Raw genomic sequence first — 20,585 nt, 5'->3', positions numbered from 1 at the left:
AGTAGCTGGGACTACAGGTGCCCGCCACCTCGCCCGGCTAGTTTTTTGTATTTTTTTGTAGAGACGGGGTTTCACCGTGTTAGCCAGGACAATAGATCTATTTTTAAACAAACTTAGGGAAGTACAATATGTACTAAATCAGATTACAAAATCATTGTGTTTCTGTTCATAAAGAGAATTGTTGAGACACATATTCATGTGCCTATATGGTATCTCCATTGGGATATTTTTTAGGCATCTCCAGACTGAAATCCCTGAAGCTAAACTCTTTAAAATTAATCTCTAACTTCTTTTCCTCCTTTCCTCTCTATTCTGGTTTTGTTTGTTTCGTTTTTTTTGTGTGTGTGTGTGTTTTTTTTCATCTTTATAAATAGTATGTCCATCTCCCCATTTTTCATGCAAGAAGCTAGGAAATCATCTTTTGATATTTATGTTACCCTCTTACCTACTTTATCACTAAGTTGTGTCATTGAGAGCACATTTCAAATTTGTAATCTCGTCTTTCACCACTACCATTACCCCAGTTCAAGTCATCATCCTCTCTGACTAAAAGCCCCTTGGTATTATTCTTGACTCCCCTTAATCCAGTGATCAGAAAACAGCCACAGCAGATCTTTTCAACAATTTGCATTGCTCTTAGGATACAATCTAAAATCATTTTAATATGATCAGTTCCTCTTTTCCTCTTGCTTATTATGTTCTGACTACTGTTATAAATAAAGTTTCAGTGCTGCAAAAGAAATAGCACTCGAATATAAAATTTTCTTTTTAATTCTCAGCAAGGCAAGGTACTTCTATAGAAGGGTGCGCCCTTATAGATGGAGCAATGGTGGGCACCCACTTGGACAAGGGAGGGGAAGGGGGTCTTATTCCTGACGCATGTAGCCCCTGCTTCTGTGTTGTTCCCTTATTGGCTAGGGTTAGACCGCACAGGCTAAACTAATTCTGATTGGCTAAAGAGAATGACCAGGTAAGTGGTTTGGCAGGAAAAATGGGTATGACAGAGCAGGTAATCAAAATGAGTCAGGATGGAGTGGGTAATTGGAATGAGTCAGGGTGGAGCAGGTAATCGGAATGAGTCAAGGTGGAGCAGGTAATGAAAAAGCTTGCTTTATGAGGAAGTTAAGTTTATAAGTAGAAGGCAGAGAATTGAACATACTGACATATTGATTCTTTGAAAAGAAATTTAGAACTCATAATACTAGACTGGCTGCATTTCAGTTTCTTGAAATCTCTAAACTCCTTTTACTACAGGATTTTCTCACATGGTATTTTCTGAACCTGCACTAGTATTTTTTTTTTCTCCCTTAATCTTTCAGTATCTACTTCAGTCTGTGCTTCAAGTGTCAGTTTAAATGCCTCTTCTTCAGAGAGAATTCTTCCTGACTTGCTCAATCTAAATTAGAACCCACACCAGTATCCTGTAGGTTTTCTTCATAGCTGTTGTTCAAGGTGTTTTGCTTCTGGGTTTTTTCTTTTTTGGAGGGAGGAGGTGTTAATTTGGATGTATGGGAGATTATTTGTTCCTGTAGTGGTCTGAAAAAGTCCTTGAAAGTTGACATCATGTATATTTGTTCACTGCTGCAGGTGGCCACCATCCAGCTTTCCCTGGTGCAGTCAACATTTGTTGAGTGAATTTTTTTTTTTTTTGAGACAGAGTCTCGGTCTGTCGCCCAGGCTGGAGTGCAGTGGCCGGATCTCAGCTCACTGCAAGCTCCGCCTCCCGGGCTCACGCCATTCTCCTGCCTCAGCCTCCCGAGTAGCTGGGACTACAGGCGTCCGCCACGTCGCCAGGCTAGTTTTTTTGTATTTTTTAGTAGAGACGGAGTTTCACCATCTTAGCCAGGATGGTCTCGATCTCCTGACCTTGTGATCCGGCCGTCTCGGCCTCCCAAAGTGCTGGGATTACAGGCTTGAGCCACCGTGTGTAGGAAGTAAATATATCAGTGGTTACCTTTGAGTGGTGCATGTTTGGTTTTGTAAGATTACCACAGTGAGCCATAATAACTTTCAAATCAGAAATGTTATAAAGTATCTCTGTAACTTTGTCTATACTGTTTGCCTTTACTAGAGAGGAAAAAGCAAATGATGTTTTGGAACTTTGGATTCTTGCTCTTGATACTGTTAGAATATTAGTTACCTTGATATATTACTTGCCTTTTCATATTTCTGAGTTGCGCAGGCATAGGGGGCACTGTTTATATTGTATTGTTTATGAATGGGAACTTCTGGATTAGTGTGAAGCAGAGACTCTTCTTTTAGTACCATTTTTAGGTATAGTTTACCTGGAACTGTGTTTATGCTTCTCTCCTGGATTGCCTACAATGTATATACCATCTTGTGCCCTTTAGCTTAGAAAGTCTTTCTGTATGTCTCTGTTTTTGTCACATTTAAAAAAATAAGTCACCTTTAGGATATATTGCATTCTTTATCATAGTTTTGACCAATGTTAACTTAGGAGAAATTTAAGATTTTTTGAATTCTTAGTATTAATCTCTGACAACTCCGGGACTGGGCATTTGGTGAATATCCTCTAAACTTTTTAAATTTTTACTGAAAATCACATATTTCTGTTTTCAGAAATTTAAAAGCCGTGGGTATCTTTTTCTTGTAATTCTCCACACCGCTTCAGAAATGGTAATAGGTTTAGTCCTTCCAGGCTCTTAAAGTATAATTTTCAGAGAATTACTAACTTGACTGAGTAGCTTAGTATATTTATTTTTTACCCATACTTTAAATGAACTTTTTCTCACCTAGCAATGCTTTTTATAATTTTGTTTGTATTCCTTTAGTTTTTAAGATGTCCTTTGTTAATGTTATTTTGTTTCTGTAATAAATGTATGCCAACTTTTTTAACAGATAAAATAATTAGGCACAGGGCTTGTACCCTGAAGGACACTGCACATGCTATCATTGCAGCTGAATTAGATCCAGAATTTAATAAACTTTGTGAGGAAATTAAGGAAGCAAGAATAAAAAGAGGTAAGTTGTAGAAATAAACTTGGTACTGAAGCCTCATGTGCTCTGTTCAGGCCAAGAGTCCTTGAATGATGTTTCTTTAGGGTTGCTGGTATTATGAAAGTAATGTATTTAATGTACGTATTTAATTTCTGATACTAATGTGTTATGTAAATTCCCAAAGATACTTTCCAACTTTACCTACTGTGAAAGTTTTAGTGTGATAGTATTACAGAAATAAAGTGCTTCTTAGTGAAATTTGTTTTGTAGGAGCATATCTTTTTTAAGAATTGATTTCTAAAGGGATTTAGATATTAGATATAGAAAGGTTTTATTTTTCATCAGTTTACTTTCTGGTACTTTAAAACATGTTTAGGAATACTGTTTTTCTCACCCTAGTGAAATTTATATGCAATTTTGTTATTAGAAACACAGAATTAGCAATTGTGGTTTGTTGATTCAGTTTATAATCTTGTCCTTGAGGAACTCACATTTTAGTAGGAGAGAGAGAAGTGTAAAACAAATCAAGTGCAGTGTGTTGTATACACTGGTTGAAGCATGTTCGGATCACAGAGACAAGAGACCTCGTAGTAGGGAACCAGAGTAAGGAGTGAATATAGAAGTGTTCTCTTTAGTGAACTAGGGAGGCAGTGACAGAGGAGGAGGAGGTATATTGCAAACAGAAAACAATAGCATATGTAAATTCACACAGGTGTGAAATAGCTTGATGTATGTTAGAAGATCTTTAAACTGGTATTGCTGAAGATACACAGAATGCTGGAAATAGGGCTCAAGAGGTGCGGGGTCCAGGACACAAAAATTATGAAGAAACTTTTCTTCTACCTTTTTAGAGAGCTTTTTCTTGACCACCTAATCTAATAGAGGCTTTGGTAGCATTTGGAATTATATTATTTTTTTTTTTTTGTCATGTCCTCCTTATTTAGGGTATCAGCACTTCAAATGTCTTGTTTATAGCTTTACTCCAATCCCTAGAACCCAGTCTGGTATAAAACAGGTTTTTGGTAAATATTTGAATAAATCAATGCCATGCTAAGGAGCTTGTACTTTATCTTGTAGATCAGTGTTTTCAAAAATGTCTGCCTATTACCCACATTAGCTTAGACCTATGAATTAGATTCTCTGAGAATATTAAGGCCAATAAATCTTTATTTGAACAAACTACCCAGGAGTTTTTATGTACACTACAGTTTGATAGCCATAGGCAATAGAAATCATTGAAGGATTTTAAGCAGTGAAATGAATTGGTCGAATTGCCTTGGCGGGAGGAAGTAGCATAGTTCCAATGTGCCAGGGTAGGAAGATGAGAGATCAGTTTAAAAGCTGTTGGAGCCCATTTGAAAAGGGTTTGGCAATTTCTAAAAAATTAAACATGGATTTGCTATATGACCCAGTGATTCTACTCTTAGGAATCTACCCAAGAAAAATGAAAATATCTGTCCACACAAACACTTGTATGTTCATAGGACCATTGTTTATAATAACCACAAACTGGAAACAGCCCAGATGTCTGTCAGCTGGTGAATGGGTAAGGAAAGCACAGGATACCCATACGAGTGCATACTACTTAGTAATAAAAGGGAACAAAGTACTGATACACAGTACAACATGGACAAATTTCAAAAACATGCTGGCTGAACATGGTGGCTCATGCCGGTAATCCCAGCATTTTCGGTGGCAGAGGTTGGAAAATCGCTTGAGCCAAGGAGTTTGAGACCGGCCTGGGCAACGTGGCGAGATACCATCTCTACAAAAAATGAAAAATATTAACTGGGTGTGGTGATGTACACTTGTGATCTCAGCTATTTGGAAGGCCAAGTTGGGAGGATTGCTTGAGCCCAGAAGGTTGAGGCTGCAGTGAGCCATGTTCATGCCACTGCAGTCCATCCTGGGTGACAGAGCAAGATGTTGTCTCAACAAAAAAAAAACCCAAAACATTATGCTAAGTAAAAATAGCCAGACCCAGAAGACTACATATTGTATGATTTCTTTTATATAAAATGTCCAGAAAAGGCAAATTTACAGAGACAAAAAGTGGAGTAGTGGCTGCCTGGGACAGTTATCTAAAATTGGATTGCTGTGGTAATTTTACAACTCTATACATCTACTAAAAACTATTTATTGTACACTTAAAACAGGTGATTTTTATGTTATATAAATGTATCTCAGTAAAGCTATTGGGGAACAAAAATGAAGTAGGAAGGGAGGTAGAAGAGATTAATGTAAGTAATATGTAGCTGCAGGGATGGAGAGCACTGTGAAGTGAAGGAAGAGTAAAAACTGGCTGTGATATTACTGGTTGAGTAACTTAGTAGATGCTAATACTCCCAATCTAGATAGGGAATATATAGGAATGAACTGTTTTGTTTTGTAGGGAAAGATAAACCAGTTATCTTTAATTTGATCTATCTTTAGGAAATTCAGTTGGAGATACGAACTAAGGAGTTGTATATATAGATCAGAAGTTGTATATATGGATCAGAGATGTTTGGGCTAAAGATACAGATTTGAGAATTATTGTATAATAGTAATCGAACCTGAACACGGTACTTCGTTGGGGAACGTGTAGATTAGAGTAAGAAGAAAAGTGGTTACAGAGAGAACCTGAAGGAAAACCAACTTAAGGACCACATAGAAGAAATAAATCTCTAGTGAAGAAAATTAAGATAGAATGATTAGTCTTAGGATTATGATGCAGGATAACTAAACTGACTGCAGTGTGGTGCGACAGGAAGCAAATAGCATTTTGAAACAGTTCGTGGGAATGGGGTTTAGTGGCCCAGTAGACTGTTGTACATTCTAAGATGGCAGAGATCATATTTTTGGATAATGTATAATCTTATTGTTCCACAGTCATAATAATGTAAAATGTGCCCCTTTGTGAATTAAAATGAATAAAAATAGGGCCCCTTTGGGGATTAAGTGTAAACATGGCCTGCCAGATTGTTTGATTTTTATGATTTTGTATCTAAGTTTCTTACCCATCTTAAAACAAAAGACACTGCTTTCATTGGAATTGCAAACTGCCCAAGTATAATTAATGACTTTAAAACTCAGTTTTGTATTTGAGATTTTTAAAAAACCTTTTGGTTTATGTAGCTGGGAATATTTAAAGAGGTGTTGCTTATCTTCTGCTTGCAGGCTTATCAGTAACATCAGAACAAATAAATCCTCATAGTACTGGAGCTCGGAAGACAGAAACTAGAGTTGAAGAGGCATTTCGGCACAAACAAAGAAGTCCAATGGATGTCTGGCACAACTCTGCAAATAAATGTGCATGTGAGTGTTTGAGCTCATATTATCCAGTAGTGAGAACAACTGAGAATGATGTAGATATGTTAGGAATTTGGTACAAACCAAAGTGCTGCTGTTTTCCCACAGCTCTTTTAATCTCTTTTCAGAGGTGAAGAAGAGCTTGTGGGGTAAATGCTGAATCAGAAATATATTTCTTTAACTCTATTTGATGTTTTCTATCCCTATTCAATATTATTTGCTATGACAGTTGGACTAGGCTTGAATATTTTTAGTTTTAAACTTTGGTTTTTGGATAGCTATGTGGAGCCAGTAGAATTTTTATCACCCCTGTCCTTATCCTCCACTCCTTCTTGTACACAATGCAGGATGTTCTCCTTAGGGTGGGAAATGGACACTCCTGTGTGTGGGTGTGTCTGATCTGGCAGCAGGAAGTTGATTTTTCTGAGAGACTACTTTGTGTTCAGTTTGAAAAACTGGCACAGCCTTCTTTGTAGTTTTTGTGAGATGTATTTAACGGGAAAATTCGGAGATTTTTGGTACTCATGCAGCGTCTTTCTAATAGCGTCCTTCTGTTTCACTGAAGATAGCCTTCCTTGGAAGATACATGCTGTTATTCTGGTATAAAGGTGATAATCCAGGTTAAGTTCCCTTATCTAAAATGCTTGGGACCCACAGGTGTTTTGGATTTTGTATTTTTTTGGATTTTGGAATATTTGCATTGTACTTAACCAGTTCAGCATCCCTAATCCAAAAATCAGATATCTGAAATGCTCTAATGAGCAGTTACTTTGAACAACATGTCAGTGCTCAAAAAGTTTTGGATTTTGGGTACTCAACCTGTACTATGTCAGTAAAGCTAGCTATAATATGTGGCATTGAATTTGAATGAATAAACTATACCCATCTTTTTAAAGCTTGTTCCCTTTTGGTAAGTGGCATTTGTATGTGAGAAAGTTTGAGAAAGGACTTAACAATGCCATGAAACTGATTAAGCCTATTTGGCCTAGTTGTATTTCAGATCATGATTTGGATTGTGTAACATAGTACTCTCTTTAAGCTTTGAAATTCTTTACATTCTATGCATCTGCTACAAATATTGATGAATGAAAATGCATTGAATATTCACTTTAAGAAGTTTTAAGTGCCTTTAAATATTTTAAAAACTTTTTGAATCTACAAATGTGAATTTTGTTTTCTCTTACCAGTAGATGGCATATGTGACCCATCATTTTTCTGTTTTACACTAACTTAAATAATAAATCTGAATGTCCCTAAGGCATAGTTGCTTTCCTAAGGCCTTGGTTTTGGAAACAAACTCAGTGATGCTATAAAAAATTGACTCTAAAGATCGTGTCTCTAAATGGACTTTTCACACAGAGCACCCTGATGAAGGAAGTGGGTGTGGATGTGTGTATATGTGTGTGTGTGTGTGTGTGTGTGTGTTTATGTATATATATAAAATTATTTATTTTTTTATTGAGACAGAGTCTCTCTCTGTTGCCCAGACTGGAGTGCAGTGGCACAGTCTTGCCTCACTGCAACGTCCGCCTCCTTGGGTTCAAGCAATTCTCCCACCTCAGCTTCCCAAGTGACTGGGACTACAGGCACCCATCACCACACCTGGCTTATTTTTTGTATTTTTAGTAGAGATGGGGTTTCACCATGTTGGTCAGGCAGGTCTTTAAACTCCTGACTTCAAGTGATCCGCCTGCCTCGGCCTCCCAAAGCTCTGGGAGTACAGGCGTGAGCCACCGTGCCTAGCTGGAAATGATATATTAAGCATTAGGTCCACAAATACTCATATATACTCTTGCCACATGCCAGGTACTGTGAAGATGCATCAGTGACTAAAACAAAAATCTTTTCTTGTGGAGCTAATGTGATCTGTTTCTCTTATTTTGCCAAAATTATACCAACCATTAGAAATAATTATGTAAAGAAGAGAAAAATACCTCTAGTCCTACTTCCCAAAGATTAAGAACATTTTCTCTTACGTATTAGCCAAGATGAAAGCATCCTGGAGTAACTTGCTTCAGTGGGGCTCCCAGCCTTTGCTTATGTACTGCATGTCAGGTAGTTGAGCAGAGTTCAGCTTCATTTTGCTCTAGTTTTGTGGCTTAGGAAAGAAAAAGGGGACCTATTGTACTTTCAGTTACGTGGTTGGAGAATAAGAGAGGTTACAGTGTCAGGAATGGCCTATCAGGTAGTGAAAACCTAATACTCTAACTTTCAGAGTCAGAGCAAGCTGAATGCTTTTTATTTTTTATATGGACTAGATTAGTTTTTCTTCTAGCTAATAGGATGTTTACAAATGCCTATCACCTGAGCCTGTGTACTGGATTTTAACAGTAAATTAATACAGAAATTTTCTTCTCCATGATAATTACCCTGTAACTTTAAATTATATAAATAGAAATAAATAGGGGAAAAGAATGAAGAGTTAGTGCTAACAGGATTACAGTTTTGAAGGAAAAATACATGTTGAGCCAAATGACTAAATAAGAGAAACCTTTAGAAGATATGTTCTTAGGTAAGAAAGGAGTAATATTTATAAATAAATTTATCCATTTCTTGTGAATTTACAGAGATGCAGCAGGGATTAAAGGTGAAAGGATAAAAGAAGTATGTAAATACACTATATACTGTTGATAGATTCTAAATTCGTATTAAGCAGTGTGAATATAAGAAACAAGGGTTGTCATTAAAAGACCATATTCCTTTCTCTCTCTATAAAGCAATTTTTAAATTACAGATTAAACAGCCTACAGTTAGTGATTTCATATTTATATTTTCTTTAAAAAATATCTTTGCCCAGGAAGCTTTTCAGCTTTGATGTATTAAACATATATAGTCTTTTTTTTTAAGTTAAAATTATTACGTTCATAACCACAGAAAAAATGAATATTTTTATTCTCTGATACTTTCAACAAACTAGTATTTAGAATTTGGGGTGCGATACCAGAAGTGATTCAGCTCTAGCTTAAGTGGTTTGCTTTAATAATTTTTGTATTTAAGTGTTCTGAAGAACACTTAACTGTATTATGCAAGTGTCCCAAATTATAAAATAAAAGTTAACTTTTTGTTTATTGGACAATGAGCTAGACTTGCTTAACCATCTACCTCAATTTGCTACATATGTGAGAAATTAAAAATTCAGGGTCCATTAACACCTGAAGGCCCCAGCTGCCTACTCATAAAGCTCAGGATAGTTTCGAGCATCTAAGAGTATAGTCCTTACAACTTTTGTAGGCCTCCCTTTTCATCTAAGTGACCAAGTATTTATTTTATTTTATTTTATTTTTTTTTTTTGAGACGGAGTCTGGCTCTGTCTCCCAGGCTGGAGTGCAGTGGCCGGATCTCAGCTCACTGCAAGCTCCGCCTCCCAGGTTTACACCATTCTCCTGCCTCAGCCTCCGGAGTAGCTGGGACTACAGGCGCCCACCACCTCGCCCGGCTAGTTTGTGTGTGTGTGTGTGTGTGTTTTTAGTAGAGACGGGGTTTCACCGTGTTAGCCAGGATGGTCTCGATCTCCTGACCTCGTGATCCGCCCGTCTCGGCGTCCCAAAGTGCTGGGATTACAGGCTTGAGCCACCGCGCCCGGCCTATTTTCAATGTTTTGTTTGTGTTGTTCTTGTTGCCTTGATAGCAGGGGGGGCTTAGTTTTCCTACATATTCTCAAATAACTTCGCAAGAAATTGATGCCGCTGAATGAACTGTTTGTGCTAGAAGAGATTAACAGTTGGTTCACCAAATTGTCCAAATAACCTTCATAAGGCATCTGTCCATGGTCATACTTAACTTTGAGTGATTCCTTTTTCTGAAAGGAGAGGTTTCTTTGTGAGGATACCTTTAAGTGTTCTCTTATGCTGTATTGAATCATGACTTTATTTTCTTTCATGATTTAGGAGCTACCTTTTGCTAGCAAAAACATCCACCTTCCTGGTGGAAATCCAGGGCTTTGACCCCAAACTTTCTGGCAGCCTGGTAATGTGGTCATTCTTTAAATGTGTATATTACATGTGTGGCTTCTGGATGTTGAAAATTAGGAACAGTTGTAAAGTAGGATCTAGGATAGTAGAAGAGAGTAGTGCTGAATAAACTCATAACAGGAAATACGTTAAAAAATGTTTTATTCTCATTCCTGACTTCATATCCATTCCATTTGTAGGTTGCAAGGATTAGTCAGCATGAATGTTAAGAGCTAAGTAGTTTTTGTTTGTAAGTTACATCAGCATGGGTTTACTTTCTTTTGGGTCCTGTTTAATAAACGTATGTAAAATTGGTATTGCATTCCAAGTTCTACATATCTTTTTTCCTTCCTTGTAAAACAGTTCGGGTTCGGAGAAAATCAAGGCGGCGATCACAGTGGGGTAAAGGAATTATTAAGAAAAGGAAAGTTAATAATTTAAAAAAAGATGAAGAAGACACCAAATTTGCAGACTATGAGAACCATACAGAGGACAGGAAATTATTAGAGAATGGAGAGTTTGAGGTAAGCACTGACTGCCATGAGGAAAATGGAGAAGAGACTGGAGACTTATCTATGACCAATGACGAATCATCCTGTGACATCATGGACATGGACCAGGGGCAGAGGCTTAACAATGGAGCAGGCACAAAAGAGAACTTTGCCTCTACTGAGGAGGAAAGTTCAAATGAATCTCTACTCATCAACAGCAGCAGTTCCTTAAATCCGGAGCAGACCTCCAGGAAAGAGACTTTCCTTAAAGGAAATTGTCTAAATGGTGAGGCTTCCACTGACAGTTTTGAAGGAATACCAGTTCTGGAATGTCAGAATGGCAAGCTTGAAGTAGTTTCTTTCTGTGATAGTGGAGATAAATGTAGTTCTGAACAAAAGATTCTTCTGGAGGACCAGTCAAAAGAAAAACCAGAAACTTCGATTGAAAATCATGGAGATGATCCTGAGAAACTAGAGACACTGGAATGTAGCAATAATGAGAAGTTAGAACCTGGCCCTGATGTGGAGATTAAAGATGCAGAACTGGATAAAGAAGGTAGAGCTAATATTTGAAAAATCTTCTGAAAGTTTAAACTCCAGAGTTAATTCATTGCGTATTTTATCTGGTTCCCAGTAGTGATAGTTGATGAATAATTATACCCCTCTGAGAATCTGTTAAAGTTTTTATCCTATTCTCTAGAAAAGCGCGCACGCGTGCACACACACACACACACACACACACATACACACACACACACAGGCATGCACCAAATTTCACTGTAAGTTTCAGAGGGTGTGTCGTTTCGAATGCATTGCTTTACTGGTCACTTACTCTTCTGCCTCCTGCCTGATTATCACCCCTAGCCTCAGGGATTTATGACTGAAAGCTGAGTAAATCCACAGGTGTTAAGAAGATGGAATTCCAAGAAGAATTATTGGCATGGGCTGGGTGTGGGCAGAGAAGACTTGGTCATAATAGCAGTATGATATATTCGGAGGAGTAATACCTAGATTACATTACCATTCTTGTTCATTATAATCATGTGACTTTGAACTCATTATTTACACTCTTCAAGCCTATTTATTCAACTTCAGAATGGTGTTGTTGCAGGGATTAAATAAATCGTGTATTTTAATTGCCTCTCCTGGTAACTGGCACATACTAAGGTATATTCATTCCAGGCAGTCATTGTTAGTTGAATCCAAAGGCTGTTCAGTCTAAAAGCCTTCATTGCTTTATAAATCCAATAGTGGAGGAAAGAAGCAGAGCACCATTGTCAAGTTTACCTTGTTCTCAGGGAATCAGAGTGCTCTCCCAGCTTCTGACTTCTTATGGCTACATGATTCATTTAAGAAGCAGCAGAAAGAGGGAGTTAAGGGTTTCTAGCCTGTCTTTGTTTATCATTATTCTTTAGCCCATAGCAGGGTCTGGGGTGAGTTGCTATCTAACCTGCTCAATATACATTTCCTTCCTGGATAGGTACTATTATAGCAGGCTATCTTGAAATTATATTATTTTCTCTAAATTGTGTGGAGTGAAGTGCACAGCTACAGCCTGGGATTTGGGCTGTGTGGGAAAGGTTTTTTTTTTTTTTTTTTTTTTTTCTGCCAGTATTTTAAGTCCTTTCGCAGAGTTAGGAAGCAGGAAAATATTCAAAGTCTAAGAATTCCTTTAATGGATAAAGAGAAATTTACTGTTCTTAAATGCCATCTGTTAAACATTTATCTTATTCTTCAATATTTAATACTAAAATAGTTTTCAGAGTGGTATTCATTCTGGGCTATCAGATAGACAGAACTTTAAAAATATGTTAAAGCTCCGGTTAAGTAATGAATATAACAGCATGGGAAAAGTAGAGAAGGAATCTGGTATGAGACCAAACGGGTGGGCATAGAGGAGTCTCTTTTAATGCTGATTTCTATGAGATTTCCATAAGCGTGCTGAAAAAGACTTAAATTAACATTGTGTTCAGTTGGTGATCTAAAAACTATAAAGATGATTGTGTAAAAGTTTGACCTGAAACTTCATTTGGAATTATCAGGACAGTATCTTAATCTGAGTTTTCAGGCCTCTAGAAGTCCATGGATGTAGTAATGAGGATCAATATGATTTCAACAAAACTCCTAGCATATGGTAATTGAACTATGAAGTCTTTCACATTAAAGGCAGCCTGAAATATAAAATTTCTCTGATATATCATGATACATGTTTTTGAAGGCAATACTTTAGTTCTTTTGCTGTTTGTTTTATAAAGCAGGCATTGAGAAGGAGGAAGAGTTTAAAGACTTGGGAGTAAGAAATAAGAGGACTAATGTAGGATGGAGGCGGGTCCCTGCATTGGGACACTTAATAAATACCTTCTCTTTAGTGTCCCTGACATGGGCCACATCCTGTATGAAATTCTGAAATAGTCCAAGTTTGTCTTTGTGTTCCTTCCCCTCACTTACTCTCCTCTTAAGAGTAGTCCTACTTAGGGAAGCACAGGGCTCCATGGTCTACCCACTGTTTCTACCCCGCAGAGTGCCTGGGTCCATGAAATTGTGCTTAGCCACCTTAAAATTTCTGTTTGTTTAGTGAGGCTGGTCTCAGCAAAATGTTAGAAGGAAAGTAATTAGATTATACTGATTTACTCTAAGGTAGGAAAGAACACCAGCCCTTTTACACTTTTAATGGGTTTATATTTTTAAGAAAAAAATGTTAAACTTTGGATCAATTTCTAATAGAATTTTAGGCAGTGTAACAGATAAGAAATTTCAAGCAGTGTTTTAGGTTGTGAGGCAAATATGTAGGCAGGTGGGCCCCCCAACTTTTGTTAGTATCTGCTTTTCTAGGTTGCTTCCCTTCTTCTGGTTCTGAAAGCTCCCAATTGTAAAATAATGGCTGTCGTAGAGTGAAGGCTGTTTGTAAGTCAGTGCTTAGAGGTGAAGATTACTTTTATCTTCCTTTTAATGGATATGCTTATTAGGTGGTATTCTGATATGACTTGACTTTTTAAGTTGTAGCTTAGTTTTCTTTAATTTGGGTTACTTAGTCTTACCAGTAAAAAAAAATTATCTACCACATTGGGTTGCTTTAAAAAACATCACTTAAGAATACACCCTTCCTCGTTCCAAAAGGGATTTGTGGTAGGTAAAAGAATTTATAGCTGCTTAAGACTGATTTTTCTTAACTTTTACTTGCTGCAGTGTATTTTTTGTCTCAATTGTAGGTGCTTCTAAAGTAAAGAAATACCGTAAATTAATTTTAGAGCAGGCAAAAACGACAAGTCTGGAACTGGTTCCAGAAGAGCCATCTGAGCCTGTGCCTCCTCTTATAGTTGATCGTGAGAGATTGAAGGTAAGCCTAGCTATTCCCAGTCAGTTTTAAATGAATGGACGGAGATTTGAATGTATTTGTAGGCAATTGAATAAAACTAGTTTTCCTGCTTTAACCCTGAAATATAAATGCCTCAGAGCTTCTAGTAAAAAAGAGTTACGTGTATTTTAAGGAGTTGAAAGATACGGGAATAGTCCAAGATATTCTAGGGGAATAATTTTAAGCCCTCGAATCTTTTAATTTCATGTTCACTGTTACATCCTAGCTTTATGGTGTTTATTGACTGGCCATTTGAATATACAATTTCAGTTTGACCAGTGACATCAAATTACATTTTATTCTCTTCTGTTTTTTCTTAGAAATTGCTTGATTTGTTGGTGGATAAAAGCAACAATCTGGCAGTTGATCAGCTTGAGAGACTATATTCTCTTCTTAGTCAGTGCATCTACCGTCATCGTAAAGATTATGACAAATCACAACTTGTAGAGGTAAGTGTTCAGTTTATCTGTAAAATAAACAAATATTTGCTTTTACTTGTTCCAAAAAAAAGAGAAAAAAAAAGTTATTTTGCCTACATCTATGTCTTTCACCAAGTAACTGAAGAATGTTTTGAAGATTTAAGACAAGAATCATTAAGAGTTACAGTTTGAAGAATAAAGCCTTTCTGTACCATTTTGTCTCTGGAAAGAAGTAATCTGGGGTTCCTTTTTTTTTGTCAAAACACAGAAATCCATGGTTCTGGGTTGGTAAATATGGAGAAATAGTATGTCACGGTTCTTTCCCTACTTGCTTATAGCTGACATGCCAACTGAGCCTATCACTTGGGCTTGTTGGATGTGGTCATGTCTGCACACTCCTTATCACTGCTTTCTAGGTAGCCACTGCAAATGTAAAGGCATTGGCATGGGCAGTGAGATCTATTTGCCATTAATGGTTGGAAGATAACTCAAAAGCCATCTTATTTTAGTTAAATCTAGTCCTGTAAATTAGCCATATGAAGAAGTGACTGTCCTTTTGCTTAGATACTTTTAGAGATGAGGCATTCCCTTTCTAGACAACTCTGAACCAAGGGAACTTCTTCCCATATAAATATGAGCTTATATCTTTGTTTATATAAGTTCTATCATTAAACCACACTTCTGCCTTTTCAGGTCATCTGAGCAAATGTAATCACTCATCTACCCACAAAATGGCTAAATGACTTAATTCAACTCTCTTTGTTGATTTTCCTGTTTGTTTATCTGGGGGGTCTATCTATTAAATGTTTATTGAGTACCTGTGGTGCCAGATGCTGTGCTGGGTGTTTCGAATGCAAAAAATGAGTAAGACAAAGTCTCTGCTCTCAAAGAATATTTTTAGTATATCAAAGATGTATATGTAAAGGATATAGTTATTTCTCATGTGTAATTTTCTTTTCTTATTTGGCAGTATATGATAAAACATTTAGCAGGAGTGATTTTTGTTGACCACATGGAAGAACTTGTTGATCAGATGATGATCTGTTAATACAGCCTATTATTCTTCAGAGATGTAGAACAGAATTTCTTTGGAGCTGTTTAAAGGGAAGGAAAAAGTGCAAGTGTCTTAGATGTATTTGACATTTGCCCACCTGAGTAAAATGTGCGGGGTGGAGTTCTTCACATTTTTTTTAAATTCTAGAACTTCTTTGTTCATATGGTTGCAGTTTTATTAGCTTGAATGCATTAAATACTTGTCACCAGTGAAACATCTCAGTATGGAACCCTAATAATCTAGAGGTCTAGTTTAGGGAGGGAAGGGATTGATAACAGAATCAGCAGTGAGTGACTTTCATGGTAGTGGTGATGGAAGCCACTCATTCTGGCCTTTTTTTAACCCTGTCTTTTCAGCTCTGGTTGGAGTGAATGGAAGTGGGAACACAATGCATTCTGCTTTTTGCCATAAGTTTCGCTATACTGAATGCGTTCATTTTGCTTTGGGAGTTAGTGAAATATAATGAGGAAGGAAGGGCTCAGTCTCTGGAGTGAGGCTGCCTGTATTCAAATCCTGACTGCCACCTGTTAGCTGTCAAATTATCCCCTCTGTGCCTCTGTTTCTTTGTCTGTAAAATGGGCCTCATCGTAATACCTGTGTTCAACCTTCAATGTTATGGGAGTTAAAACTATGTATATAAATTATATATATGCATACATATAAATACAAATATTTACTTATATTTATGTATTTTATATATAGAAATTTCTTTGTAAGTATCTGGCATAATAAGTTACTCATTGAGTGTTGCTATCATCATCCTTATATTCATATCCTACCTCATACTGATACTACTGGCATAATAAGTTAGTTATTTGTTGAGTGTGACCATCATCATCATCTTTATTGGCCTAAATATAAAATAGGACATACTTGGAAGTGTCTAGGGGAGATAGTCTTAATTAGCTATGGTATTGTAATCAGGGAAATATTCAAAGTTTAACCTGTATCTCAAATTCATTCCCTAAAAATTTAAAGTGAATTCTTCCATAATGAGGAACACTTTTGTCTTTCCCTTAATAGATAACATGCATTTTTTTTCCTTTTATAGGAGATGGAAAGAACAGTTCATATGTTTGAGACATTCCTATGAACTTTTCAAGATGAGTGGTTTATCCTCTCCAATCTGCTCCTGACAGAGCAGTCTTCTGAGCCATTCAATTTCAAATTGCACCAATTATGTGCAGAGCCTTGGTGTAAAGTGCTCTCTCACTCATTCTTTTTCTCTGTTGAATTTGGTGCTATTGTCTCAGGTACCTGAAACCAACCAGCCTACAAGAACCAAACAGAACTTCAGAAACATGTTGTATTTTCCACAAATAAAAAATACAACCCCACAGCTTGGAGATTTTGGTGCTACAGAAACTGCTCTCGCTTCTGCTCCTCTTTTTGTGCACTCTCTTTTGGAGACTCCTCTCTTAGGGAGCAGACCAGCAAACAGGAGGAAACTGGATGGGGCAGTTCTAACTGTGTTGAATTGTTTAAACAGTGGGCAACTTTTTTTTTTCCCCTCCATTTTATCCCTTTAATCATATTTTTCCCCCATCTGGGTAATGGACTGAAACCTATTTTAGAGTTGGCTGTGGTCTATTCTGGTGGGAAGCTGAAGAAACTGGATGAAATTAGGTCAGGCTCTTTAGAACTGCCTTTAATGTGCCTTTTTATTCATTTGAGGAAGATAAGGCTAAAAGGATGGGCTGTTTGAAGCAAATAAATTAGAAATCTTTCTTTGGTCACAACCTTGAAAATAAGTTTTGATACTACTGTATGTCATTAAGAGACAACCAGTGTTTGGGTATGAAATGCCTGTCTTATTCTCAAAGCTCAATCAAGACACCCAGTAAGCCACATAATATACTAAAATGGTAAGTTTTCTTGTAAGATCTGTTTTGGTTTAAGAAACATGTAATGACAACAATGAATAATACACAGTCCACAGACAAAAAAACAAAAAACAAAACTCCACACATTTTGATATTGCTGACAATGATGAGTAGAAAATAAATAGATAGTGGCCATTCTTTCTTCTGTCAGTGGCAATTTAATAGTTACTCATGTTTGAGTTCCCAGAGAAAAATGGTTTTCATATGTAGTAAATTGTTATTTTTGTTTTAAAGCCAGGACTTGCCAAGTGGACAGAAAAGAGAGGAATTCATCAGAAGTTCCATGAAATTCATTTTCTGTATGCTTAATTGCAAGTGAGCTCTGGTATGGTCCTTGAATAACAGTATTAATGTTTAAATCCCATCTCCTAAGCTTACCTTCACAACTCTTCATTTTGATTGGAAACCATTTTGAATCTTGTTGAGTGATTTCTCTGAATTGTACGTATCCGAAGTTAATTATGGGTTACTAATTTTACAAAAAACTTTCTACAGATTTGGAGACACAGTCTAGGCAGTTGCAAAGAGGCAAAGGGTGCAGTGACTTTTTTTATCAGATGATTTTTAAACAAAAAGATAGAAAATTTTGCCGACAAGTTGGCTTGATATCTTCGTTCATTGTAGCCGTTAGCTGCAGGTGTGTCTTTCCAATATATGCAACACACGTAGTTCGGGTTTTAATTAGGGCAAATGGTCTTGGACTACTGCAGAGATTCTGAGCTACCTCAGCTTTTTGTATTTTAGTTACCAACAGTGTTTACAGAGTCCTGTAATCACTTTGCCACCGTTTACATCCTGAAGCTAAGGTACTTGTCTCCTTGTCTCTGGCTCTTTGTAGTGTGCAGAAAGCATACTTTGGCCGTAGCCTACTGCAGTAATCCAAAGTGCTTCTTTGCATTTACATTTACATCTAATGCCTTCTAATTCTAGCTTAATTTTTTTTTAAATGCCACGTGTTTTCTTTGTACCTAGTCTGTGAAGTTTCCGTAATATCCAGTTAGTCATATAAGTCAAGATGCTACCCATGTAGACACACTGTATTTTTAAGGTGGGCAAGTGCGATTAACGATGAACCATTTTAAAGGGGAGGTTATTTGAAACCTCTAATTTGATTATTGGGAGGATTTTCATGCTTTCTTTAGTATTTATTACCATCATACTGATTCAGACTATTTTATTGTCTAATACATTAGCATTTTGTATTTTGATGGAAATTGTTACAGAATTTAAAGATTTGATGAAATAAGATGTAGCAGATTTTTTGTAGCAAGTTTCTGGTAAAAGGGTTTTTTGCAAGTCTCAGGTTCTTGCTGCACTATTTTTTTTTAAATATTTATTCCAGTTATTCTAATTCAGAAGCATTCTTTTCAAGTAACAGCAGCACTTGTGAAAGGAAAAAAACGCACACGTTTCTTACTAGGTTACTAAATTTGTACAATTAATTAAGATTTTAGCCATCAGTGAGTTTGACAAGGGAAATGTATTTATTTTCAGCATTAAAATGCTTCCAAAAGATCAAGTTGCTTTTGTTTGTTTTTTTAACTGTGATGTAGTTGGAGAAATCGGAGGCAACCTCAGTATAGGAACTGCCACTTTGAACAGTTTAGTTCTTAAAGAGAAAGTCAATCTAATGCCAAGGGGAGAACAATGAGCTGAAATTGTACTGACTCCTCTGGCCCTCTTTCCCTCAATTAAAAAAACACACTTACCAGTTTTGCTTATTTTACAGATACCTGGTGGTTCTATAGTTTAAAGCAGCTTGTGAAATTATCTAAGTGGACTCAATTTTGTTTACCTTTCTGTAAGTTCTTCATTTTTGCTGTATAGCATTGGCAAAAATATGTACAAATTGACCTCTGTTCTTATTTCCTATTGTGAGCATTATAAATGATAAGCTCCTATGTAAAACCTTGCTCTCAGATGAGTAAAATATGTATCACAGCATAGCTCAGCAATAGTTCATGCTCAGCTGTGGGGACCCTGGGAGCTTTTTGAAGATGATGGAACCGCACTAGGGTTGAAACTGATGGCTGTGGAGTTAATTGTGTTTTCGAGCTTGAATCTCACCTGTGATTTTTTTTTTTAATGTTGTTTCATGACTTGATTTTTCTCATAAGCCAATGTATTTGTAGGTTTACTGGATTTTATTTTTAGGGAGTGGGTAATTTCTTCCCATTTTTGATTAAGTTGGTTCAGCTATGGTGCTACTCAGTAGGTATCTTCAGTGTCAGGTCCCGTAGCTGAATGCCATTGTTATTATAATTATTATTTGTAATCACATCGTAAGCTTGAATTTGGGCTTGTACCTGCATCTTTTGTATTCTGTACATCTGGTTACTTAGACTTTGGGAGTCCCATTTGGTTTCAGTCATGTGTGTCTACTTTGTAGTTTAAGTAGACTTCATCAACTATGGTCTATTTTGGGTTTGTAGTTTTAATTTAGAATTGTGTTAAATTGATGTTTTGCATTTGACTTCATTTTACATTAGTTGAAGTAAATTATTTAATTTTTGAATTCTGGAATTTGAACATTTACTGTAATTTGTAATATAACTGCTGTGAAATACTTGAATAAAGATGACAAGAAAAACATGTCTTTCTTTAGCTTAATTATGATCACTGTGGGCTACAAATGCAGTGCTACTTTTCTAGCCGATTTAGACTGTTTTACAGAGAGGCATATTGCTGTTTATTAAGCACCCACAAAGTCGTGTTATATATTCCTTTTAGATTTTAAGTACACCTCACGATTTTTTAGCTGAAAGCTTTTTATGTTGAGAAAGTATGGTTTTACTTTTAGTTGAAGGTTGTCTAAAATACATTGTGTAGAAGCAAATGGATTACTTCTGAGATTTGTTTTTCTAACTGGAAGACTATACGATAACATATGATCAGGTTATATGGTTCATTTAGTTTAAAATGTTTTCCTTTTTATCGGGTTGTTATCAGCATACTTTGTACAGTATAGCACATAATATGGACAGAAATTTCATACCAGAGTTTTGAAGGGCTTACTTCAAGTGAATAGAATGTTCTTGGCTTCAGAATACCTATTTTTCCTGTGTGCCTTCAGATACCTTTTCATGTTCCTGTAGTACACTGCTCTTCCTCAATATAAATCCTTACTTTTGTTTTTTGAATCACAGTAAAAAAGATGGATTTTAGTTAAGACTTTGTTTTGCTT

The 20,585-nt window shown here is 36.5% G+C and overlaps 1 protein-coding gene across 3 annotated transcripts in view; it reads left to right on the top strand.

Annotated features, from left to right (window-relative positions):
• The window catches only part of ATAD2B (ATPase family, AAA domain containing 2B), a 190,380-nt gene extending 170,387 nt beyond the window's left edge, over window positions 1-19,993 (top strand). For all 3 annotated transcript variants that reach the window (XM_011950768.1, XM_011950759.1, XM_011950751.1), the window contains 6 exons: window positions 2,860-2,982; window positions 6,118-6,255; window positions 10,563-11,246; window positions 13,900-14,027; window positions 14,366-14,494; window positions 16,570-19,993. In XM_011950768.1, the coding sequence (XP_011806158.1) occupies window positions 2,860-2,982; window positions 6,118-6,255; window positions 10,563-11,246; window positions 13,900-14,027; window positions 14,366-14,494; window positions 16,570-16,611 (1,244 nt within the window). In that variant the 3' untranslated portion in view covers window positions 16,612-19,993. The remainder of the gene's footprint in view (window positions 1-2,859; window positions 2,983-6,117; window positions 6,256-10,562; window positions 11,247-13,899; window positions 14,028-14,365; window positions 14,495-16,569) is intronic.
• Window positions 19,994-20,585: the final 592 nt, after the last annotated feature.

The sequence above is a fragment of the Colobus angolensis genome, unplaced genomic scaffold (genome assembly GCF_000951035.1).
Source record: "Colobus angolensis palliatus isolate OR3802 unplaced genomic scaffold, Cang.pa_1.0 Scaffold109, whole genome shotgun sequence".
Classification (NCBI taxonomy): domain Eukaryota; kingdom Metazoa; phylum Chordata; class Mammalia; order Primates; family Cercopithecidae; genus Colobus; species Colobus angolensis.
Note: the sequence above shows the minus strand (reverse complement) of the source record. Positions and strands in the feature narration are given on the sequence as shown.